Here is a 27,175-nt window from a genome sequence, read left to right on the forward strand (position 1 = left end):
TTTAAATTAATTCTTAAATTAACATTAAAATATGAGTAAAATCATAATAAAATTATTATAAAAAAACCATTAATTAGTAAGCCAATAAAAATAAGAAACATAAAATTTAGAATTTTCTGTAAATTCGTTTCTAAATAAAATTTGTTTATAATATGTTAGAGTTATAAAGAAAAATCTAGTATATGTAATAGGCTTTTGTGCAAAAACAGCTAATGAAAAAGTAAATATATTTATATATATATTAAATTATATTAAAATATATATAATAAATATATATATATATATATATATATATATATATATTTTTTTTTTTTTTTATTAAATTAAATATTTTATGTTCTAAATAGTATTATGGTCAATACGGAGAAATCGATAAAATAGTTTTGAATAAAAATAATATTTATAACTCTAAAGATACAAATTGTCCCTTTTTTAGTGCATATATAACTTATAGAAATGAAAAAGATGCCTCTTTAGCAATATTTGTCAGAAAAAAATTATAATATTTTTTATTTTTAAATAACTTTTTTTTTTATAAAATAAAACTATAGGCAATATAAAATTTCAAATTAAAAAATACTTTTATTAAAGCATTTTATGGAACAACTAAGTATTGTATTTATTTTTTAAAAAAATAAACCTGTCCAAATATAATCGAATGTCTATATTTACATAAATAATCATAAGATGACGATTATTTCAATAGAAACGAATAAATTATGAATAAAAATATATTTATAAATTAATAAAAAATGGCTATTAAAAATATTAAAAAATATGTTTCTTAAATATTAATTTAATATTGTTTAAATTAATAAATATATGACTAAAAATTAAATGATTACGTCCTTCCTAATTTATCTTTTATAATTAAGAAATTCCAGGAAATAGATTTAATAAATGAAAATTATATAGAATATTATATGCAAATTTGCAAATAAAATTAAATGAATGAGAATATTATTTTTAAAATAAATAAGAAAAAATAAGATAATTCAATTAAATAATTAAATAATAAAAATATAGAATTAATAGATAAATTGAAAATTCAATAATAATAAATATAATTGTAAATTTAATAATAACAAATCAATAAATCTGAATAAATATTATATTTTAATAAAATATAGATTAAAAAACAAATATATAATAATATGTTTCATATAATAATCTAGAATATAGTGATGATGTTAATCATATAATTAAAATTTTTTAGAATAATAACTTCTAATTTAAATAAAAAAATCAAGATTTTCATTTGCTTAAAAGTTATCATATATTAATTAACAATGAACTTAAGATGAATAATATAGTTTTAATTATTATCTTAAAAAAAGTATTATTAAAATCTTATGTTTAGTAATTATTAAAATTATTTTATTAAGATTAATAATAAAGTATTAATAAATGTACATTATAAAGCTATTTATTAAATCAATAAATGATATCACTAATAAAAATTATCATATTATAATAAAAACAAATAAATATATTAATTATTTTTTATAATATTATATATAAAAATAAAATAATAAATATTATTTATGACATTTTTATATAAAAAATGTATAATGACTTACAATTATAATAATTTTTATAAAAATCCTAATATTCTAAAAATTAATAAAAAATATAATCTACAAATATATATATAAATATATATATATATATATATATTTATATATATTTATATATTAATATATATTTTTAATTTTAAAAAATTAAAAAACACTCATACACACACACTTATTTTATTTATCTTTCATTAAATCATACAGATATATCTTTATAATTATTTTATTATTTATTTTTATATTTATCTTATTAAAAAAACTTTATAATAGCCCTAGATTTTTAATATAAAAGCAATCCAACAAAAACAATAACAATAAAATTTATATATTTAACCATTAATTAAATTAAAAAATATTATTTATAATTTTTCAATTATAGTATACCACTTTTTTCCTTTCCATCAATTAAATCCCAATCATAATTTTCATCAGCTACTTCAAAAGGAATATCTAATAATTCATAAGATTTACATTCATCTTTTATAAATTCTTAAATACCTTCAACATTCCTTTTTCCATCATATACGCAATATTTATGCTTTTATTTATTGAAAAAAAGTAATGTAGGGTACTTTCTTAGTTAAAATATTTTCTTGCATGCTTCTTCATTGTCAGGACAATTAAATGCAACCATCATTGTAGTTTATTTATTAACTAATTCAGCTACTACATCCCAAGTTTATTTAAATTATACACATGAACCACAATAAGATGCAAATAATTAAAAGACAATATTTTTACGTAAGGATTTTGTCCCAATTCCAGTATTTTTAGGTAATTCATCTTTTAGTAATTATAAAGTGTTTTTATCGTTTTAGTAAAGAGATGAAATGAGTTAAAAAAAGCAAAATATTAAAAGAATAAATTTTTACATTTTTTTTTTTTTTTTCTAATAAATAAATATATAAAATTAATAAATAAATCTATTATAAAAATAACATTATATATATATATAGTGGTTTTTTTATAATAATAAATAAAATAAACAAATTTATAATTTGTTTTAAATTATCTATTATTACAAAAATTATATATATTTTTTTATTTTTTTGTAATTTAAATATTTATTTTATAAAATAATTTATAATTTTATTAATTTTTTTGTTTATATATAAATATTTATCTCAAAAAAAAAAAAAAAAATCAGATATATTATTTATAAATAATAATAATAAAAAAATTAACTTTTATATTCATATTTTTTTTTATTTTTTTATAAAAAAAAAAAACACCCATTTTATTACAATTTTTATAATATTAGTTAATAATATTTTTTTTTTAAAAAAAAATGAATATGTATAGTTTAATAATAATAATAATAATAAACGAATATTTTATTTATTTTATAATATGTATTATTTATATTATTCACACTTTAGGCTATGAATCTGGCTTTTCTAATACATTTATTAGTTATTTATCAGTATTGTTTTCTATTAATTATTAAAAAAAATTAATAATCTTGCATTATTTATATATTATAAATTTACTTCTTTTTTCAATCAAATCTTTAAAATATCTATTTTTAATAATAAAATAAAAAAAATATAAATTTGCAAAATAAAAAAAACAATTACTTTGAGGAAAATTCATAAATATTAGCTGGATTATGTCTAATTACTTCTTTGGAATAGTGCTTTAAGATAATTGGCAATTCAGGTGGGACAACTATTTATTCAGCGCAATATATTCTTTATTCTCTTACGTCAGCCATTTTTATTTAATATATATAATAATATTTTTTTTATAACTTTTTTTAATTATTATTTAAATAAATTATTTGTATTTAAAAAAAAATAAATTGAATAAATTATATATTTAGTTATTACTATAAAATTATTTATTTATAAAAAATAAATTGATTTTTAATATATTTTTATAAGAATAGTTTTTTTGTTTTTTTTGTTTTTTTTTTTTTTTAAAAAAAATAATAATTATATTATTATTTTCTATTATATAATAAAAAAAAAAAAACAAAAAAATGGAAAATTGTTAAAATTGGTTTATAAATATATATATACATATTAAAAAATAAAAAAAAAATAGTAATATAGAAGTTGATAAAAATAAATTAGATTTACATTAATCATATTGTTTTAGATTTGTAATAAAATGTAAAAAATGCGATTAATTTTATGATAGTAAAGACCCAGAAGCGCATATGAGTGATCATTAATAAGTTTATTAATTTATTTATAAAAAAATAATTAATGAAAAAAAAAAAAAAAAAGATATAATGTTAATATTGTAAATAATAAATAGAGAAAAAAAATCTTTAAAAACATCAATAAGATAATTGTTTAGAAAAGCCTGTTTTTTGCGAATTTTGTTAAACAGATGTGGCTTAAAGTACACATAAAAATCATATTATTTAATGTTAATCAAGGACATATTTATGTCATAAATGTGGAAGAAATATTTTATTAAAAGGTATATATTTATACTAGCGTTTTTTTAAATAAATTTTATTATCATGAAAGATAAATTAAATCACCCTGGTATTTGTTAGAAAAATTAATAGGAACAAGTAAATATTAAAAATGGTATAGGTCAATTTTCATATTAATTATCGGATTATGATTAAGAAGAACTAGAAGATAATTCTAATAATGAAAAAGAAAGTATAATAGAATAAAATGATGAAGAATATAAACCTGAAAAAAGTGAGAGTTTATCAGAATAAAGTAATGAATTTAATGATATTAATGATGATGATGAAGAATATAATGAATATTCCGATGAATAGAGGTATAAAAGAAATAAAAATTAGAATAGAAATAACGAATTTCAGATAAAAACAAGAAGATAAAAATAATAATAAGTAAAAAATATTTATTATTTTTATTAAAAAATATTTAATAAACTCAAAAAACTTTATAAATTTAAAAAAGTAAATATAAGAATAAAAAAAATTATGAAAAACCTAAAAGAATTTTAAGAAAAAAAATAAAGATAATGAGTAATAACAATAATAATAATAATAATAATTATAAAATAAAAATAAACATAATAAAATAATAAAAATTCTTTAGTTTTAAAAAAAAATCAATTAATTATAAAAAATAATTGAAAGTGATGAAGAAGAATATGAAAACTAAAAATAAAGAAAAAATTAAAATAAGTATATATAATTATATAAATATATATATATATATATAATACAAAATATTCTAATTTTATTTTATTTTATTTTTAATTAAATATAATAAAAGAATAAATAAAAAATAATTAGTTATAATGAAGATATAAATATAAATTAGGTTGAAAACGATAAACAAAATTTTTAGGAAGATTTTAATTTTAATTAATAAAGTTAAAGTTTTGAAGATGAAGATTTACAGAGGGTTTTATTAATATCAAAAAAGGAGTTTTGATATATAATTAAAAAATTTATATTTAATATTTAAATTTAATTAATAATATTATTAAAATAATTTTTTTATATTTTTTAATTTTTAAATAAATATAAAATTTATTTTTTTAATCTAATTTAATTTTTGTTGTTATTTTATATTTTTTAAAATTTTTAAATATATATTTATTTATTACCTATTTTTTTTAATAAAAAAAATAACTTTATTTAATTTATTATATTTTTAACAGTTTAAGTTATTTTACAAAACATTTAATATTAAAATATATATCTAGTCATTATTTAATTTTTTTTTATTTAAAAATTATACAAAAGTCATAATAAAAATTAAAATTAAAAAAGGCTTGTTTTTTTAATATTAAAATCTTCAATAATTAATGCAAACATTAAGTTAAATTAATAATAAAATATATCTTAGTTATTTTGAAACTTAATAAATTTAAAACACACACAAAATAAACTTTTCCGAAAAAAAAATATAAAATTGTTACTAAATTAAATAAGAATTATATCCTTATTAATGCAATAAGAAATTTATGACTTTATAAAAGACTTATTCTGATTAAAACTTTTTTTAAATTTAAAATAATAGAAAATAATATAGAAAAAAGATTAAAAATAATTCATAAAAAAAACAATCTTATGTTTTATCTTAAAATCAATAATTATTATTATAATAATATCATATTGATAGAAAAAAAGTTATTTATACCGAAAATCAATTTAAAAAAAACGAAAAGATATAAAGCTTATAAAACTTATAAAATTATAACTAAATAATAAACAATTAAAATAAAAATTCTTTGGAAAACTAACACTTAGCCAATTTATCGATTAAAAAAATTTATTAAAAATATACTGATAAATAAAAAAATTAACTATAAGATTAATAATAACAGTAAATTTAAAAAATGGAAAAGCAATAAAAAAAAAAAAAGAAAACATTCAATACTACTTTCCCAAAGCTCCTCTAAATAAATAACTCCTAAAAAAATACTATCATAACGAAAAAAAATGATAATAATAAAAACATTATTTAAGAAAAACCTATTTAATACCAAATGTTTATATGTAAAGGCAATAATCATTAAATTGTATAAAAAATACTTTAATAAAGATAAGTTTTTTAATAAATAACAGAGTTTTCAAAAAATATGGATGCAAATTTAGAATGGTTTCCATAAAGTAGATACATTAAGTAATAATTGGAATATATATATATATATATATATATATATATTATATATATTATTATATAAATATATAGATTTCGAAAATATAATAGTAGAACTAGTAATATAAAAAAAATATGTAATCATTTCGAGTTTCACTCAGAGATAACTTGCAAAAGTAAACTAATAAAAAACTTAAAATAATATTGTAATGAAACAAAAAAAAATGTTTTCGATATAACTCCAATTACATTTTAAATAAATCTCGATTAATATAACTATGAAATTGAATTATCGAGTTTCGTAGCCTATTTTAACAATAACCTGCCCTAAGATCGTCCAAAAACTAAACAAGCAATCTAAATAGGAAAAAACGTTAAATATTAATCCAAACTTTAATTTATTATAAGCACATTATAAAGCTTTAACAACTAATTTATTGAAACAGAGACTTGTTGTTTACAAATGAAGGACATTTATAAAAAAAACGATTAAGAATTCGAGTACATTTGGTTAATTAAGCCCATAAACCTAAACAGAGGACGAGGAATCGAAATATTTACAACATTAGAAGAATTAGAAAATCTATTAAACCAATACTACATCGGATTTCCTGAAAAAAAATACCAAGAACCATAATAAGAATAATAAGAACAAGATAAATTTATATTAAAAGAATCTTAATTTGTAATCCAAAAATACATTGAGAGACCTTTCCTTATCGACTAGAGGAAATTCGACATCCGAATCTGGGTTTTATTAAGTTAAAATTTGGACGTTTATATTTTCCAAGAAGGCTATCTTAGAACAAGTTCTGAGATTTTCGATATCAAAAATTTAAAAAACCCGTTTATTCATCTAACAAATAATGCTGTTTAATAATACAGTAAAAATTACGGTTAATTCGAAAATGGCAATTAAATGAGTTTTTTATAATTTTAGGAATATTTAAACTAAAACAATATAAATATATCATTTAAGAATACTATATTACCTTAAATTCAAAAAAATATATAAATAAGTTTATTAAGTGTCTAAAATAAAATCAACTTAAAAAATAGAAGCTTTTCTTTCGAAATATTTGGATATGATTTCATGCTTGATTATAATTTAAATCCTTGGCTTATAGAAATTAATACTAATCCTTGTATAGAAGAAAGTAGTGCCTTATTATAGTAATTAATACCAAGAATGCTTGATGATGCATTTAAATTAACTATTGATAGTGTTTTTAAATTCGAAAAAATTAATAGAATACCTTATAAAGTTGATGGATATGATGATTAAGTTAATATGTGGAAGTTTTTAATTAGTATTTAAAATTAAACACTATATAATAATATTAATACTCTTAAAATATGAAATATTTATAATGTTTTATTTAAATTTTTAATATATTTAAAATTTTAATTTCTTTATATATATAAATATATTTATGTTATTATTTTTTTATTTTTTTCATTAATAATATTAATCGATTTCTAATATTTCCTAAATTTTAATAAATATGATATTAAGTTAACTTTATATATAATCTTGCTAAATAGTCAAACACTATTTAAGTAAAGGAAAAAGATAAATAAGATGTCCGTATTAACTATTTAAATAATAAGCATTATTGTTAGAAATTTCAAAAGGTAAATTAAATTATTAGAAAATACCATTATTATGTATAATCTTAAAAGAGTTATGATATATCTTTAAATTTTTTATTAAACTTAAGACAAAATCTATATCTTTTATTTTCGTTCTTAATATAAATAAAAATAATAAAAATAAAAAAAAATATAAAAATATATATATTTATATATTTATATATTTATATATTTATATATTTATATTTTTACGCTTTATATGAGACTGATGCTAATGTTTTTTACTCTTAAACGAAATTATCCAATATAATTCTACACCTATTTAAAAAAAAGGGTAAAAAGAGTATATTTTTCTCCTAATTTTATAAAATAGAATCTTAAGATGAAAATTTACACAAAAAAGTAAGACAATTTTTATTAAAATGTATACCTAAATCTTCTAAATTAAATTATGAAATCGCATTTTCGTTTTCCATTTTTAAATTTGAATTTTAAAATAAAATATTTGCGAATTTACCTATATTTTCATTAGAAACATTTGGCAAAAGCTTATACATTATTAATTCTAATAATATTCTTTCTCCTTCAAAATATTCTTTTATTTAATCTGGTGTATAGTATTTTATTAAATCATTAATTGAATATTTATTATTCATAAAGTAATTGTATATTATATTATAGAGAATTTCTAGGTATAAATCTTAACTTTTTTCTAATAAAAAGTTAACTATATCAACAAATATTTCAGTACATATAGCCCATATAGGCCTTTGCTTAATATTATTTAATAACTCCATATATTCAATACTATTTTTAGCTAAAATACAGCTCTGAATTGCAAAAATATGTTCTATAATAACTTAAGAAGGTATATTATTTCCATTTTTTATATGATTAATGATAACAGGTATAAATTTTCTTTTTAGTCCATCTATAACAATTGATTTAACTGGCAAATGTATCAATTTATTAAAAAAAAGGTTATATTCTTACTATAAATGTGTATTTTTGGACATTTTTTCTAAAAGTTCGACATATTATTTTTCATCGAAAAATATTTTTTACTACTTCATATTAATATCTTCACTAACTAATTAAGAATACATTAAAATCGAATTAAAAAGTTAAAAAACACTTCCTATATGAGATTTATATATATTTAAAAAAACATTATTATTATTTTCAATAGAAAGTAAACAAAAATCTTCTAAAATAAAAATACATTCTGGGATTAATTTCTGGAATATATTTTTGATAATTTTAATATTATTAGGTACATAACTAAATTATTTCTATAAATAAACTAATAAATTCTCAAAATTATTATTATTATTAAAATTCTATATACAAATAAATGGCCTTAATTTAAATATTTCTCTATATGATTTTATTACTTCCACAGAAATATCACTTAAATTAACTTATATATATTTAAAGAAAATCTACATTACTCTATCTATTATTTCGGGTATGTTTTATATTTCGCTATCATTTTCGGGTTTTTCGTGTAATTATACACTTCTTTTTATTATTTTACATAGATGTTGACATGTATTTTATGCTGTTTCTTCCCAATAAACTAATTTATCGTTTTAGTTTTTTTACATTTCCTATTTTAACTTTAAAAGAACATTCTCAGCCATTTCCCAAACCATACTATTTAATATATCTATGCTTTATAATTTCGTAAAATTATGTACAATTAACGACGAGAATATGTGCTATGCAGAATTTCTAGCTTCTGCATGTGGATCAGTACATAAGAAAAGTAATTTTTCAAGAATAGACTACATTAATTATGCGAATTCTTCCTTTGTAAGCATTTAAATTTAATTTTGATTTGTTTAATGTTTGACTAAATGATCTCCTATATGCCAGAACATATCACAGCTTAAATAATTAATATTATTATCATCTATGTATAAATAAATATATATATATTTATTTATATATATATATATAAATATATATATTATTATATATATATATATATATATTATTAATATATATTTTTTTAAAAAAAAATTATACTTGAGTATTTTTTAAAATTTTCAATAATTTTCAGTAAATTAGATAATTTTGAATGATGTAAATTAGAAAGATATTGATTGACTAAAAGTTCGATACATTTGATTCCTCGACAGACATAATTTTAATCTGAATCAGTTGATATTTTATTAAGAATATTCAATAATTGATTCCATCCATTTTTATTGATCATATGTCCATTATTTTATAGAATCTTTAGTATATTATTCATTATAACTTCTTTACTTTCATTATATCCGCATTTTATTACATCAATCCAAGGTTAAAATAGTGTATGTTGCCATTCTTCTTTTGTCCATTTTTCTTTATTTTTAAATTTATGATTATTTCCTCTTTATTTTGGTTTTTTTTAAGATTATTTAATATCAGGTTAATCTTAACTAGAATTATTACTGCTATTACTACTTATATTATTTGAATTATTATCGCTATTTTCTTATATTTATTGATTATAACTGTCTGCTATAAATTAAAAAGCTTCCAAAATAAAATCACCGAGACTTTCAACTGCTTTTTCACGAAAGTATTGATTTTTATTTGTACATAATACTAAGAAATTAGCTGATACTAAATCCCATAATCTTTATATAAATAAAAAATAAATAATTACATATAAATATATATTTAGTACATATCTATTCTATATAAGTTAACCTTAATTGTTTCATAAATTTTTTAAATTGAAAAAATACTATGCTTTTATTTAAAAACAGAAGAATTATCATTATTTTTTTTCTAAAGTATTTTATTTTCAGTTGATATATATTCAAAAGTAATAGAAAAAAGAGAATTAATAAAAGTTAATAAATGATCATTATCGTAATTTGCACTATTTTAAAATAAATAATCTAATGTATTCTACAATATTTAAATATCACTTAACTTAATTTATTCTTCTTAAGTATTATCTCTTGCTATTCTATTTTTATTATACAAGTATTCACTTTTTTATAAAAAAGTAAGAATATAAAACCATCCATTAGTATCAAGTAAATCTAAATATATATATATATATATATATATATATATAAATAAATATATATATATATATATATATATATATATATTATTATTTGTGCTATATTCTTAAATTTAATTACTTCCTAAACAATGGGATATATTTAAAACCATTTTATTAGTCTAAATATTTTTAGGTGTCATATCTGAATTTTTAGGTAATGAATAGTTACAAATAGCCTTAATAAATTAATCTGAAGCAGAAACATTTCCAATAGAACCTGATAAATTTGTAAATGTTTAAATGGTATTTAATAAATTCTAAAATTATTATTCGTCTGTCTATTTAGTTAATAAAAGCTTTATAGACTAATATACATTTTTCCAAATAATATCAAAAATAGAATAAAAAATATCAAAATTAGCACTACTTTTCTATTTCTTTTTACCCAGTTTTATTCCAAGTTTCGTAGAAAAAATTATCTCTAAACTAATTGAAAGTTTATGATAAAAATCAAGACATTCCTTCATTATTAAAGAATGACTTATACATGGAAATTCAATATCATTATCGTTATTTTCAATTACTTTTGAAACTTTAGGAGATATTTATAAGAATTTTAAAAATTATTAATCACTTAATGAACTTAGATCTTTAGTAATTTATAATATTAAATTTAACAACTAAAAAAAAATCTATTTTTTTAATTTAAAAAATACAATATATATAATTAATAAAATTTAATTACATTATCTTATTTTTTAATATCTAATTAAATTAAAAACATAAAAAGTATTTCTGATTGAGAAATAAAATAATTTATACATTCAAAACTTAAAAATTTAGAAATTACTAATTCTTTTTATTACAAAAATTTAAAATAAATCTCAAGTTATTCAAATTCATCTTCTAAATAAATAATTGATTTTACTATTCCTCTATATAAACTTAACACTGTTGAAATAAAAAAATAAATTATATTTATTAATGAAAATATATAATTAAAAGATAATATTTAAATAAATTTATATAAATAAAAATATATTTATTAATATATATAATAATAATATATATACAAAATATTTTTATATATAATATAATATATATATATTTTAATTTTATTAAATACTAAATTATTGAGAATTTTATTAAATATTAATATTTTTCTTTATTAGAGGAAATAAATTAAACTTAAATAAATTTTAAATTTCTTTTGAGTGAAAACATTTTTTACTAATCATATTTAAGGCATAAAAAATAACTTAAAAACCTATTTCTTTATCTACATTTATATTTTTTGGCCACCATTGACTTTTTTATTCGTCAGCAACAACTATAAAATCGTATAACAATTGTGCCAATAGTCTTTATTTTTCTAGATTTTTTTAGTTATTTTAAATTACTTCATTAATAATATTTTCTATTAATTAGTCTAAAGAACTATAAGACGTATTTTATAATAATTAATTTTTAGAACTCTTCATTAAAATTAGCATTTTTAATACTTTTTCAATAAAAACTGAATTCTCTATACTTATTGTTGAAGGATCTAATAATAAAAAAAATGTTTATTATACTTTTATTTGAACTTGTTCTTTATTTAATTCTTAAATTTTTAATAAATAATTTAAAATATTATCATGTGCTGTCTTTTTTTTATAAAAAATAAAATATTAAATATATATATATATATATATATATATATATATATATTTATGTTTAACATAATTTAATAATTAAAGATTTAACAAATTCTAAATAAAAGACAAAAAATATATATTCACTTTCGATTTTTTTGTTTCTGCTATTGTTTCTATCAATTAATTAAAATTATCTATAGGAAATTTAAACCCTGTTTTTTATTAAATTCTCATTTATCCTTCTAATTCATTATAAAATTAATCTATAATCTATATAAATAAAAAAATAAATATATATATATAAATTAAAAAATTTTAGAATAAAAATTAAATTAAATAAACTTCTAATAAATGCTTGTATTTTTTAGTATTATTTTTAAGTATTTTCACTTCTTCTAAAACTAGATCTAGTTTGTTTTACATAAAAAAATAAATATATTAAAATTAAATATAAATATATATTAAAATATATATATAAAAAATATATTTAATATTATATTTTTTTATATATATACGTATAATAATATTTATAATAAAAATTAAAATAACTATTTAAAACTTATTTTTATATAATTATATAAAAAATTAGCATATTTAATTTTATTTGTATTTATTTTTATTTACTTATTTAATTTACAAAATTAAATAAAATTAAAAATAAAAAAAAAAAAAAATATATATATATATATATATATATTTATTTTATAAAAATGTAATAATACATTTATTATATTTTTTTTTGTATAAAATTAAAAAAAGAAAACATAAAAAAATACATATAAATATCTTTTTTATATAAACTAAATAAAAATATAATCAATGAACTGGATAATGTGATTCTTCAATACTAAATTCAAATTTCTATGCCATTTTCTCAATTTCTTCCAAAACCTACATCATAACATCTTAGCATTCACCAAAAAGTTATAAAATAAAGCTCGATTTTTCCTCGTCAGTTTATCCTGCATATATTTCCGCAATATTAAACTTTATATTTTAATTTTAACATACACTCATAATTTTATTAATTGACTAAGTATTAAAAATATGTCCTTCAATTTTAATAGATGAAAAGCTCATTGATTTAGTCATATTATTTGAAATTCCTTTATTATTATTATGATCATAATCTTATTATTAAATATCCTCATTCCACATCCTTAATTTTTGTATATATTTATAACAATTCGTCAACTTTCCACAATCAGTAACCACAGCCTTCTTTATACACTCCTCTAATTGACTTTCCTAAAAATTTTACACAAAAGATCCCTAACTTATATTAATAATGAACTTTTTTACTTTATCAGATAAATAAATACTAGCATCATATGCTAAATCCCTTGCCAAATCTTCCATATTTAGAAATATTATACCATTTTTCCTATATGCTGGTCCATCATATACTTTATTTTATACAATATCCACCACATTAAACGGACATTCTGGTGTAGTGATTTTTTTCACACACTAAATTGCGCCTTCTTTCATGCAGGAAACATCACAAATTCCAAGCAGTTTTAAAGGCACAATTTACTGAAGTTATTGATCAGTAATAAGTCTTGGGAATTTCTTTTCCCATTACATATTTTAGAAAATCACTGAAATATATGGAAGATATTTATTATGAAAAATAGGTGTATATTCATAAGGGAACTAATAATAATGTGATTTATTAAATTCATTATTATGTGTATTATTATTATCTTAATAATATCCCTAATTTTCAACAATATTCTAATGTTTAAATTAAGCTACATATATATATTTTCCATGTTCTTAATTATTTTTATCTGCACAAATTAGCTATAAATCATCTGGACTAACTATTTTAATTGGGAAATTTTACAAAACTTCCAATGTACCCTAAGCACAGCGTCCGTTTCCAATAATTGCGAAAATTAAAGGACGAAGAGATGGAGTAATACCCTATTTTTGGAATATTTTAGAAACCATTTTCAATTACTAATAAGCCTGTTCAATAGAGAAATATTTATGAGTCAAACTTATATTAATAAATGGACTGGCGATATTTTTAGTCAGTAAAAAAAGTCCTAATCCACTCAAAAAATTTATACATGAAGAAATACCTGCCAATTTACCAAAAGTAATCAGTCTGGTATTATTTCCGTCCTAAATTTTCTCATAATCTATTAATCGGATGTTTTTCTCTAATATACAATCTAGCATTTTCATATTATTAACCTAAGCCTTAGTTGTATCAGAAAAAAATAAGTAAGTCTTATTTTTTAATAATTTATCTCTAGGAATTTCCCTTACTCCTAATATAACTTAACATTCGTAGAGTTCCTCTTTTATAATAGCACCAACTTATTCGTATTCAAAATTAGAAAAAATCCTGGTTTCACTTGGTTATACTATAAATTTTATATTTGGGTTTTCTAATAATAATTATTAAATGTCTTCTGGAGTTAGACTTGCACGTCTTTCCCATATTGATTTATCTTCTCTACGAATTCCTATTATTATTTATTATTATGATGACATTATATTTTTATTTTGATAAATTAATTTTTTTTTTTAATATTTATTAATTATTTTAATATTTTTTAAAAAATTCTTTTATTTATTTATAAAAATTAATAAAGTACAAAGAACATAAATAAAATTAAAAAGATAAAATATTAGTATAATATTTAAATATAAATTATTATTTGTCTAATATGAATTATAAAATAATAGAATGAATAAATTGATAAAAAAAAAATTTAATTTAATTTAATAAATATTAATAAACTTCAAAATTAAAAAAATTAAAAAAATTAATAAAAAACAATAATAACAAATTACAAATATTTATATATAAATATATAAATATATAAATATATAATATATATATATTATATATTTATATATTTATATATTTATCTTTTATTTTTATTAAAATATTTATACTTTTTTTTTCACACTTTAATATTTATTTATTTATATTTTATAAATCTTTTTAAATTAACTAATGTTTCTTTAATAAATTCATAATCATGCTTATTTACTTATTTTTTTAATTCTTACATTTTTCCCTACATTAAATCTCTACCTATTATTAAAATTTAAAGCATTCCTTATTCCATAAATTGCTTATCATAATTTTCTTCTGAATATACATCAAAAATTACGTTTAAAGCATTTGCTGCGACCATTGGATCATTATTATTTAGTAAATTTTTTAGCAATATACACACCTCAGTGTTTTCTTCAATAGATATATTCATTTTGGGATGGCATCTAAAAGCTAAAATATCTAAAAATACTAGCTAAAGTTCTTAATTTTATTTTTCCATTCCAAAAATTTATTAAGCTACCTAAAACAATTCTTTACAGGAAATAAGTTACATATTATTTTATTTTTAGACCTAAAAAAATAGCTTTAAATTAACGCTTAAAATCGCCTCATTTTTCTCTCCAAAATTAGGCTAAAAAACCTCCAATTTAATCTTAAAATCTTTCCAAATTTCTGCCAATATAGACTACCATTCATCTAAATAATTAATTTCCTTAAAATAATTAAAGCATAAATTTGTCATAGTACTCAACCCAAAATTCACAATCGAAAAAATCTATTCTAAAACCAAATTTCCAGTCTCTCCATATTACTTGAAAAACTCGACAATTTATTTATCTACAATTAGGCATTTTTCACATATCATTTATAAAATTTAAGATTATTTCAAAAGCTATTGAATCATATATTATTTTACTTTATTTTCTACTATATTATTTACACTTTTTACCACTTAAATTTCCTTTTATTCTTCAATATCTTCATCACAATCACTATTCATATTCTCTTCGTCTTCATATATATCTGACTCGCATTCTTTTTCGAATATATTTACTAAAACTCCCATTAAAAGCTCAATTGCTTCGGCTGTTATTAACCATATTTTTAAAGCTTCTTTGCTTTTATCATCTTCTTGATTATCATTTATTACTTCTATTTTAAAATATAAATATATATTTATATATATATAAATATTATTTTTTTACCATTTTCATTTTCATTAGTTTCATTTATATCTTTTTCATCATTTTTAATTTAAGAAAGAATACTTTAAAAATTATGTTAAATAATATCTTTTAAATTATTTAATTCATAAAATATTTTTATACTCAAAGTTTAAATAATAAACTAGCACATAGTATTAAAAATAGCCTAATATTCTTCATTTAGTTTATTTTCGCAAGTAGTTAGTACATTATATAATATACTTATTACTTAAGCCTAATATTTTAAATCTGTAATATTATTTCTTTTCAATATCCTTGCAAAACTTTCCATTAAAAAGTTATTTTCGATTATTTATTAGCAAACTAACCCAGAGCATTCAGAATAAATTTAAAAATAACCTAAAAGTGCATTTAATAAATCATTATCGGCATATTTTATATATTCAATGCATTCTCTTAAAAAAACTAAAAAAAAAAAAAGGAATAATTTAAATTATATATATAAATATATATTTATTTTTTAAAACAAAAAAATACCTTAAGATAAAGGAGAATCAGTAATAATCCTTAAATATTTTTCTTATACATTTTCACATAAACACGATAAAAGTTCGAATATAGATTATATTATTTTTAAGCTTTTAGTTCTTTCTTCATTAGAAATACTTTATAAATTAATATGATTTTTTACCAAAATAGTCAATTTCTCCAATTTTGCTAAAAGACATTTTTCAATAAAAAAAGAAGAAACATTTAACTCAATATTATTCTATAATTTAATATGGTATTCTAGTCCTAATAAATTAGTAATTGCGTTTAAAGCATATATAATTATTATTTCATTATGTTCATCTAATATATTAAGAAGTTCTTTTAATATAGGCTCTTTTATACACATATCTTTTTTTATTTTTTTATTATTATTTTATAAATTTATTTTATTTACCTAAAATGTTTTATGGAGTATTGTGGGTTATATTTGCTAATGTTATTACTGCGATTTCTTTTATGTTTTATTGATTAGATTATAAACGTTCTAAAAGAGTAATATTTTATTCTTGTTAATTATCTTATTTATTTTAAGAAAAGACGTTTTATATTCTTTAAAAACGACCTTATTTCCATTTCTTTCTGATTGATTTCATATTTTTATTTTGTGGGATATTATATATTTTATCTGTTTTTATAATAATTTGATTTTTTATTTAATGTATAAAAGAGAGAAGAGAGTTAAATTTATATAAATATAATAAAGAAATAATGGAAAATAAATATTTTATAGTAATAAATTATTTTTAATTTGTAATAATTTTATACTATTTTTTAATAATTTTTTTTTAAAGAATTTTTTATATAAAAAAATATTAATTTTATATTATACGAATATTCATATTATTAATATTATAAATAAAAAATATATATAAAAATATTTATTTCAATTTAATTTATATATCGTATTATATAATTTTAATAATTAACTTTTCTATATCTACTTATCTTTTTATATATAATTAATCGTAATAATATATTCCTATATCTAATTAATTATTTGTAAGATAAAAACAAAAACTAATAAATATTTTTAAATTATTAGCTTTATATATTTAAATGTAAATTAATTTTATTTTCTTTATTATTATTATTTTTTTTAAAAAAATAGTTTTTATTTCAAATAGTAATTTTTTATTATATTATAATATTTGATTTTAAATTATTTAAATTAAAAGAATACATGAAGTTAATTAATATTATAAAATTAAATGTTCTGAATAACTTTTCATGTATATATTAAAAAATATTTTATTCTTAATTATCTACAATTATTATTACATTGCTGAGTCAAATATAATAGTTATATTTATAGTTTAATAAAACTAAAAACTCAAATGATAATTTACATAATATGTTTTTCGAATTAATAAAAAGTAAATTATATTAATTTGGAATTATTTTATTTGGTGACTAATAAAATTTAATTATAATACCTTTTCTAATAATGTTTACCTTAAATACTTTATTTTAGATACTTATATGTTCTTTTGTATTATTTTCTTTTAAAAAAATTTAAAACATTAAAGAAAAAGTTTTCCAATTATTTGCATATTATATATCTTTACATAACTATATTTTAGTACTTTTAATTTTAGAATTTTGCTTAGTTATTGTAAAAAATTAAATTCACATTTACTATACAATATTAGCTACTATGAGCATTATTATTACTTTTTTTTTTGGTAAAATTAAAAAAATGTAAATTTAAATTATATATATATATAATAAAAAAAAGGGTTTTTTATTTCTATGACTAATTTTAATTATTCATTTAATAAGAAAAACTATATGTGCAAAAGATTTTCAAGATTAGAATTAATAAGTTATGTTTAAAAGTTCTTTATAATTTTTTCAAATTATTTTTTAAGTTAAACGATCCATTCAATATATATGATAAATTATTATGTATTCAGAATTTTTTTAGAAATAAAAGAATAAATATACATATAAGATAACATAAAACATATTAATTTGTTTTGGAATTTATTGAATTTTTCAATATCCTTTACGATTATATTCTAAACGAAAATTGTAAAGAATTAATTTGATATTGAATTATTAATTATTAATATTCCGATATTAATTAAGTTAGTATATGCTTATAAAAATTATTAAAACTATTAAATACTTAAGAATCTATTAAATATAAATAATATTAAAAACTTAAGAGCAAATTAAATAGATATGTATATAAGATATATATTAAATAATTAAGAATTTTTTCTAGAAGATTATATGAATAACAATCAAGGAATTATATTCGAAACTTTATATACTAATCACATAAACAATAATTGCACTTTTGAAAAAGTAGCTTGTTTTTGTAATTTTAATGTAATTAAAATAAATATAATATATATATAATATATATATATATATATATATATATATTATATATATTTATATTATATATATTTTTTACATATTACTTTTATAGTAAATTATAAATGACGTAAATATGAAAAGCTTTTTTGGTTAGGATTTAAGAAAAAAGTTTATTTTATATTTTATATAAAATGTATTTGAACAATGTATATAATTAAAATCAAATAATAATGATCATTTTTTAATACTTCTTATATACACAAATTTTTCTTTAGAAATTATGAATGCAGTATGTAAATCTTTTTGTTTGAAAAATTACATTGCTTTTAAATATTAGAATTTTATACATAAACTATGTAGTTAGATTGTAATTTAAAAAGTAGAGAAACAATTTGAATCTTTTTTTATTTCAACAAAAATAGTTAATCAATAATTATAAATGTATAATATAATAATATTTGAAGATAAATTATAGCTTATGAAGTAATTACTTATGGACTAATTAACAAATAAAACAGAATTATATTAAAATCTTATTGAAAAAAATATTTCTTTAGAAAATCTTAAAAATAAATCAACAAAATTAATATAATAGACTATATAATTTGAAAAAATTAATAAAATAAGCTTTTAATTTAAACAATTAAGACCCCTTATTATTATAACTAACATATATATACATATAAAGCATAGAATTTTAAGATATTACAATAAAAGATTATTAAAAAAATAATTATACAAATAATGTCAAGAATATATATTAAAAATAAAATGCATGTGTTATATTCGCTACTTTAGTAAATACAAATGGAATTATAAGAAATGTTTCAAAGTCTTTCAGTTAAGTATTTGATGTAGATACATTTTTTATAATTGGAAAAAATATAAGTGTTTTATTACCAAATGAATTTTAAGACTAACATGAATTGTTAATTTCTTAATTTAAAAAAGATATATCAATATCTTTAATTACTTAAGGTATAAAATTTTATATATATATTAAATAATTTATTATAAATAAAATATTATTTATTAAAAATTTGATAATATAATTTTATATAATGAATATTAAATATTGAATACATGATAAATAAAATTAAAATTAAATTATAAATATTAGACAAATTCTAGCAATAATTAATTATAGAAATATTTAAAATTAAAATATAAAAATATAAATAATTTGAAATCGATATATAATATAGAATAATATATATATATATTTAAATATATAAAATCTATTCTAATATATAATATTTAATTTTGAATATTTAAATTAAATATTGTAAAATAAATATAATATTATATTTTTTTTTTTATACTAAATATATATATATATATATATATTTATATAGGATAAAGATTTGTTTTAGGATTAAATGGTTAAGGCTTCTTAATTCCTTTATATTTAAAAATTAAATTTTAGAATTTTATTGATGATTTCGGAGTATGTTTACTTTGTGAAAAGAAATAAAAAGATAATGAATATATTTTGTTTAATAATGCAGATGGATAAATAATTAATATAAGTGAAAATATATATTAAAAAGTTTTTTTTATGCACAAAAAAGATTAAATTTCTTAATTTAATATTAAAACTTTAATACCCTAAATGTAAGAGATGTTTTAATCTTTTTAAATAAATTAAATTTATGACGGGCATATACTTCTTGATTACGCAATTAATTCTAATATTGATGTATCTCATACTAATTTATCTAAATAATAAATAAACAAATAATATAATACTGTGTTTTAGATAAAATTTATAATAAAAGAATTAAATTCCTTAAATAATGGAAATAAAATAATGAAATATCTAGAAATAAAATAAATTTCCAGTGTTAGAAATTAAACTTAAAAATTATTAAATATAATTTCATAATTAGTTAAATTTAAAAAAAAAACAACAAAATTTCATGAAAATTTGGTTTTAACAAAAAAGAGAAATAATACAGGTCTTAAAACACTAAACAAAAACATATTTCTTAAAAGCTAAAATCTCTTATCAATTGAAGATTAAGAAAAAGTAGAAAACAATATAATTATTAAAAAAATTAATAAAATATACTCTAAAAAATATTTAGTAGCCTAAAGTTTAATTAGGTCTTAAACTAATGAAATTTATTGGTTTTTTTTCTTCTTTGACATTAATATCTATTGTATGTGCTTTTCATTTTCTAAACTTGGATATTATATATTAATGTATAGAATATTTTAATAAAATTGATAACTCATCATATTTGTTTTAAAATATAGTAACAACATTAAAAAATGTAAATTTTTATAAAACAATATAATAAAACGATGAATTGAATATTTTTAACTTAGATGATAATATAATTAATATGATGTATACAAATATAAAATAATAATAATAAATTATAAATAAAGAAGCATAAAATTATATTATTGATTTTAAAGATGACAGTCTGAATGATAACTATAAATCATTTTTATTATAAGAGAAATTAAATTTGAAAATTATTTCAATTCTTAAATCAGGAAATGGATATTTTCAAATTTAAGAAAAAGAAATTTATTTATACTATGCATTTATTTATATTTTAAAAATAATTAAATAAGTTAGATTCGATCGATATTATTACATTAACACTCTTTAGTTTATATGTGAAAATTTTACAGCTATATCAGTATCATTAAATTAATTATAAAATATAATAAATATTTAAGCAAGATAATAACTAAAGATTATTTAAAATGGACTAATAACAAGTTTGATTGCAATTATGCTTTCAAGTATAATCTTAGTTTTTACAATTATTCCTCTTAATTATAATATTTAAGTTTAAAATGAAAGACTACTTAAATTATTTGGTACATTTTAAAATTAATTAATTCTTAAATAAATATAAATAATCAAAAAATATGCGGATTTTCTTTCTAATAAAATTAAAATAAATAATTAAGAATAACAATAATAATAATAAAAGATGCCTTTAAGAGAATTCTAGCCTACATTCGATAAATTAAAAAAATTCGATTCTAAAATAAATATTTTTGCCTTTTTAATAATATCAATAATAATATTATAGCCAATAATAAATATTTTTATTTTTCAAGATTTCGATTAAAAAGCAAATTTCTTAATAAAAAATAAAATTATATTATTAATTTTTTAAACTAAATTATTAGAAAGCTAATCTCTTGTATATGCAATTACTTCAGAGTTATATAGATCGAAAGCATAAGATTATAGATATTTTAATTTAGTTAATAAATCAATTAATGATATAAAAAAGTATTTTGTTATTATATATAATCATTATATGGACACTTATTTAAATGATAAAAATGATGATTTTGAACTATATAAAGAATTTTTTATTCAAATAATGAATGGAAATATATGCGAAGTTTTCTAAAAATATCCCACATATTTTTTACCTGATACTTTAGAGAATTATGAATGCTTAAATATTTTACAAAAAGGACTTATTTATTGTTATAAGTATTATTTTGATTTTTATGTTGATTTATTTTCTGACATTTAATTAGATTATGATATTTCGATTTTAAAGGTAAAAAGAGTTTTTTAATAAAAAAATATCATCTTAGTAGAAAAAGAAATTTAATAAATTAATTTTAGTTAAATAGCATTAATGAATTATTACTAACTTTAATTAAAGAGTAATTACAATGGTATTTCATAAAAGTTTAAACTTCTCTTTATTTTATAAATGTTTGTCATATTTTTTATATTTGCTATAGGATGGAATACATTATATAAGAAATTTGCAAAAGAAATTTTTTAAACTAAATAATTATTAATGGTTTTTAAAATGAAGCATATTTTATAAAATCCTTATGTAATATAATACTTTGAAAAATATTATTCTTGATATTATTTTTTTATATTGGAGAAAAATTAAAATATATATATATATATATATATATATATATATATTATATATGTTTACAATTTTTTATTAATATAAAAATATAAAAAAAATCACTTTTTATTTTTTAAATATTAAGTAAAGTAAGGATTCTAGTAGATTAGGTTAATATTAAACAATGTTAAATAAAGTCTATATTAATATAATTATTTTTTAAAATTTCTATACATATTAGTCCAAAAAACAAAAAAAATAATTATAATAATAACTAATTACTATCCAAATAAATACTATTAAATTAAATAAAAAAGCTTATATTAATCTGTTTATAATTAAAATAAATAATTCTCCAAACCAGTCACAACATCAGAAACAAAATCTAATAATTAATTTAATTTAATAATATCATAATATTTCTTTTCAAATTTAATTTTGTTGATAATATTTACTTAACTTTCATTATACAAATTATTCAAATCTAAAAAATAATCAAAAAAATATTTAAAAGAAATCACCAAACCATTTTTAAATAAATCTTAGCATTATGAATCTTTAATCCTTTCAGGAAAATATTAAATAAATGCTTATACTGTTTCACAAATATTACCTTAAAGTATATTTATATAAAAATCTTAATAATTATTCATATCGCTTATTTGATTTGATTTATTAGTCAAATAAACAAGACTTTCTTATAATTTTGTTATATTTTTATTAGAACTTATAATTAAATCAATATATTTATATTATAAAGGTTAAGTCTATTTTAAATTGTTCATAACTAAAGTATTAAAAGACATAGACTCATAAATTTAAGTCAAAATAAAATATATATCAGATTTCAAAAGTAAAATATCCGTACTATTTTTTTTAAAATACCATAATTGAAAAGTATTTAAAGTAGGTTAAATTATAATACATAAAAGAGCAATAAATCCTAAAAAGTTTAACTTTAAATTAAACCTGGGTAATTTATCAAAAATAGGTATAAAATGTTAAAATTAAATTATATTATTTTCAATTTATTTTTTATTATTCTACATTTATTAAATACAGCTTTAAAATTTAATAATTTATTATTAAATTAATTCATTTTAAAAAGTTCCAAAAAGTTTAAGTATTTTTTCTTTTCGACTCTAAACATTATAATTTAAAGGAATAATGATAGAAATTAAAACCAAACTTAAAATAGAAATATATAAAAAACTTTAATTTTATAAACTTTTTATTATTTCTAATTAGTCAGCTGACTAAGATTCGATTGCTGCTTAAAGACTTAAGACTTTTTATTTATAAAGTATGATATTTTCTAAAATGAATATTTGAGTATTAAAGTTAATTTTATCATCATTTAATCTTAACATATTATTATTAACTATACTCATTAAATATACTAAAGAATAATATAATCCCATTTAAATATATTATTAATTTTTTATATTATCTCTATTCTAAAGATAAGTATTTATTATTTGTATTTTTATTTATGATTCAATTAACATTATATAATAAGGTTATCTAGATTAATTATCATTAAGAATCTTTAAAAGCTTATCAATTATATCATCTTTGATAATATTTTGATTTTTTAGGAAATAACTTTTTAAATATTATATGTTTTCATTCAATAAATTAAACATATCAGAATCTAAGCTAATTAAATTAATATTTTTATTAAAAATTAATAAGTCTTAATAAATATCGATTGACCATGTAGATTTTTATATATAAGAATTATAATTATTAAGATTGACTAAATTATTTATATGTAAAAAACTTATAAAAAAAAAAAGTATAAAAAATGAAATAAACCCTATATGTTTCATTAGAATTAATTTAGTTGATACTTATTTATTTAATATTTTATTTTTAATATCTTATTATTATTTCTTTTTTATTAAAAATGAATAATTTTTTTTTCTTCTTCCGTTTTTTCTTACTACAATGAAATATCCTTTGATATTGATTTTATTTTATCTGTAGAACCGAATGTCTAATCTTTCTTATTTTTTATTATAGAATTATCAGAAACCCTTTTTTTTTATGATTTTTTTGATGTCGATGTGTATGTTAGAGTTTTATCATAAGACGTATTAGCATTTTTTATTGAAAATATTTCTAATTAAACAAATTCATTATTTAATACAGAATACATAGCTTTCTTACGATATTAAATCTAAAAATTCATATAAAAGTTTCTTGAATAACCTAAATATTTTTCAATATTTTATTGTGAAGCTAAATTTTTTAAACTGATTTGGGAAACTATAATAATATGGCTTGTATAAATAAGATTTTCATTTTCATTTTCATTAATAACATCATTTATATAAGGCATAATTAATTTTAAATTAATTTATTTTAAATCATCTATATAAAGTAAGTAAAATAATAATATAATTATATATATATATATATATATATATTTATTACTCGAATTCTTACATATTTTATAAAAAATAGTATTGTAAATATCCTCAGTAACTGATATAATTTATGCTTATTTATTTATTAGAATATATTCAAAACTATTATCTTTTTAAATTGCACAACACACCCCAAAATCATTTTCCAAAACTTGAAATTTTAATTTAATATTAAATGGTAATAAAAATCCATTTCCATTTTTTCCCAAAACAAATCTATCTCCTTTATATTGTTTTTTTTAAAAAATAAAAAAATAAAAAATAATATAAATAAAATATAATACCTTATTTAATAATTCGTAAACTAGGATCTTTTAAAAATTATTAAATAAAAACTTCATGATTTTTCTAAAATTCTTAAGGTAATAAATAACTAATATTATTCCCTTAAATAAAACTATTTTTTATATTAAAAACTTTCTAGAAGCTTTAGCAAGCTTTTTTAATAATGCCATTAAATAAAACCAGAGAAACATAAAGTACACATTATTTTTTTCGATTTTAAAACAAAGTATTTTATAATGGATTTATTTGATTAAATTTTTAAAAATCCTTTATATTTAAATTTTGGAATTCAACTGTTTATAAGTATATTTAAGAAAGTTAGATCAATTAAGTATTATTACTATTAAGTTTAAATAATTGATATATACTTTTTTTTATTTCTTATGTTTAATTAAATAATTAGATTATTTCTTATTAAAAATCTTAAAATTATATATATTTCTTAAACAAACTTTAATAAAAAAGGGATTTATCAATAAGTAATTATGTTAATTTTTATCTAAAAGTAATAATCTTTTAATCAAAATTTATAACATTAATCATTTAAAGTTATTAATTTTTAAAATTTAAATTTTCTAAAAATGAACTAAATTTCTTGTTTATTTTAATAATTAAAAGTTTAACTTATATACTTTAAACCAAATTTAATTATATAGAATTTAAATAATATATTAAACAATAAGTTTTTGGTATGACATTCATTACTTCCAATTAAAAATAAGAATAAATTATTAAAAATTAATTTCTTTATTTAATATTTTTTATTTATTAAGGAGCATTTTCAAAAAGATCTTATAAATAAAACATAAAATATTTATATCTTTATTCACCACCAATAAATTATTTTTATAAATTATATTAATTATTTTACTATTAAATAAAGAAATAATAAATTCATAAATAAAAAAAAATTAATTAATAAATGAATATATAAATAAATATATATATATATATATATATATATATAATAAATTTATTTTATTATTTTATTTACACTATCAACTTGAAATTGTCTACAAAAACATCCGAAATTATCTATACTGCAATTAATTTTATGATTGATAAAAATGTTTTCATATACAACTCCTTATAACTTATTCATATAATCCTCTAAATAATATTTTTAATTATTTACCATATATTTTACATAGCTATCTACTATATTAACTGGAACAAGCGCATATTCTTTTTAATTAATCATTTTTTAAAAAATTGATTTAGTTTAAAAATTATAAAAATAATATGCAAATTTCAAAATAATAGGAAACCCAAAAAGTATTGAATTTTCAATATTGTTTATCTAAAATAAAGCCTTAAAAATAAATGTGATTAAAGATGTATATATTAAACATAATGTTTTAGCAAAATTAATAATTTGAATTTACTATTAAATAAAT

The 27,175-nt window shown here is 16.2% G+C and overlaps 2 protein-coding genes across 2 annotated transcripts, besides 39 other annotated features; both read right to left on the reverse strand. All coding sequences in view use genetic code 6, as the record gives it.

Moving 5' to 3' along the window:
- Positions 1–224: 224 nt before the first annotated feature.
- Positions 225–303: a microsatellite.
- Positions 304–1,029: 726 nt separating this feature from the next.
- Positions 1,030–1,090: a microsatellite.
- A 553-nt stretch (positions 1,091–1,643) lies between these two features.
- Positions 1,644–1,705: a microsatellite.
- An 892-nt stretch (positions 1,706–2,597) lies between these two features.
- Positions 2,598–2,697: a microsatellite.
- A 764-nt stretch (positions 2,698–3,461) lies between these two features.
- Positions 3,462–3,494: a microsatellite.
- Positions 3,463–3,494: a microsatellite.
- Positions 3,464–3,493: a microsatellite.
- Positions 3,495–4,534: 1,040 nt separating the features above from the next.
- Positions 4,535–4,595: a microsatellite.
- Positions 4,535–4,599: a microsatellite.
- Positions 4,542–4,592: a microsatellite.
- Positions 4,600–6,157: 1,558 nt separating the features above from the next.
- Positions 6,158–6,213: a microsatellite.
- A 1,284-nt stretch (positions 6,214–7,497) lies between these two features.
- Positions 7,498–7,530: a microsatellite.
- Positions 7,499–7,547: a microsatellite.
- A 155-nt stretch (positions 7,548–7,702) lies between these two features.
- IMG5_197160 (hypothetical protein) lies at positions 7,703–17,475 on the reverse strand (the record flags this gene model as incomplete). The annotated part of the gene is made up of 16 exons (XM_004024194.1): positions 7,703–7,869; positions 7,967–9,581; positions 9,746–10,344; positions 10,395–10,758; positions 10,864–11,357; positions 11,441–11,675; positions 11,851–12,370; positions 12,446–12,631; positions 12,704–12,768; positions 13,684–14,017; positions 14,120–14,841; positions 15,278–15,290; positions 16,105–16,316; positions 16,370–16,795; positions 16,868–17,230; positions 17,277–17,475. Coding segments are annotated over 16 exons (6,514 nt in total), but the record flags the coding sequence as incomplete, so codon positions are not given.
- Positions 7,872–7,901: a microsatellite.
- Positions 7,916–7,965: a microsatellite.
- Positions 9,644–9,724: a microsatellite.
- Positions 10,763–10,830: a microsatellite.
- Positions 11,712–11,794: a microsatellite.
- Positions 11,746–11,835: a microsatellite.
- Positions 11,749–11,832: a microsatellite.
- Positions 11,771–11,829: a microsatellite.
- Positions 11,773–11,831: a microsatellite.
- Positions 12,399–12,434: a microsatellite.
- Positions 12,789–12,849: a microsatellite.
- Positions 12,793–12,860: a microsatellite.
- Positions 12,953–12,983: a microsatellite.
- Positions 14,844–14,903: a microsatellite.
- Positions 14,915–14,964: a microsatellite.
- Positions 15,123–15,154: a microsatellite.
- Positions 15,175–15,246: a microsatellite.
- Positions 15,215–15,250: a microsatellite.
- Positions 16,428–16,472: a microsatellite.
- Positions 17,476–19,229: 1,754 nt separating the features above from the next.
- Positions 19,230–19,297: a microsatellite.
- A 3,804-nt stretch (positions 19,298–23,101) lies between these two features.
- Positions 23,102–23,142: a microsatellite.
- A 2,109-nt stretch (positions 23,143–25,251) lies between these two features.
- Positions 25,252–25,437, reverse strand: IMG5_197170 (hypothetical protein; the record flags this gene model as incomplete). Its single annotated transcript, XM_004024195.1, has 1 exon — positions 25,252–25,437. The coding sequence occupies one exon, from the start codon at positions 25,435–25,437 to the stop codon at positions 25,252–25,254; it is 186 nt and encodes a 61-aa protein (XP_004024244.1).
- Positions 25,405–25,434: a microsatellite.
- A 31-nt stretch (positions 25,438–25,468) lies between the features above and the next one.
- Positions 25,469–25,493: a microsatellite.
- Positions 25,494–25,733: 240 nt separating this feature from the next.
- Positions 25,734–25,776: a microsatellite.
- Positions 25,777–26,652: 876 nt separating this feature from the next.
- Positions 26,653–26,751: a microsatellite.
- Positions 26,705–26,745: a microsatellite.
- Positions 26,752–27,175: the final 424 nt, after the last annotated feature.

Source organism: Ichthyophthirius multifiliis (genome assembly GCF_000220395.1).
Source record: "Ichthyophthirius multifiliis unplaced genomic scaffold scaff_1120509251403, whole genome shotgun sequence".
Lineage (NCBI taxonomy): Eukaryota > Ciliophora > Oligohymenophorea > Hymenostomatida > Ichthyophthirius > Ichthyophthirius multifiliis.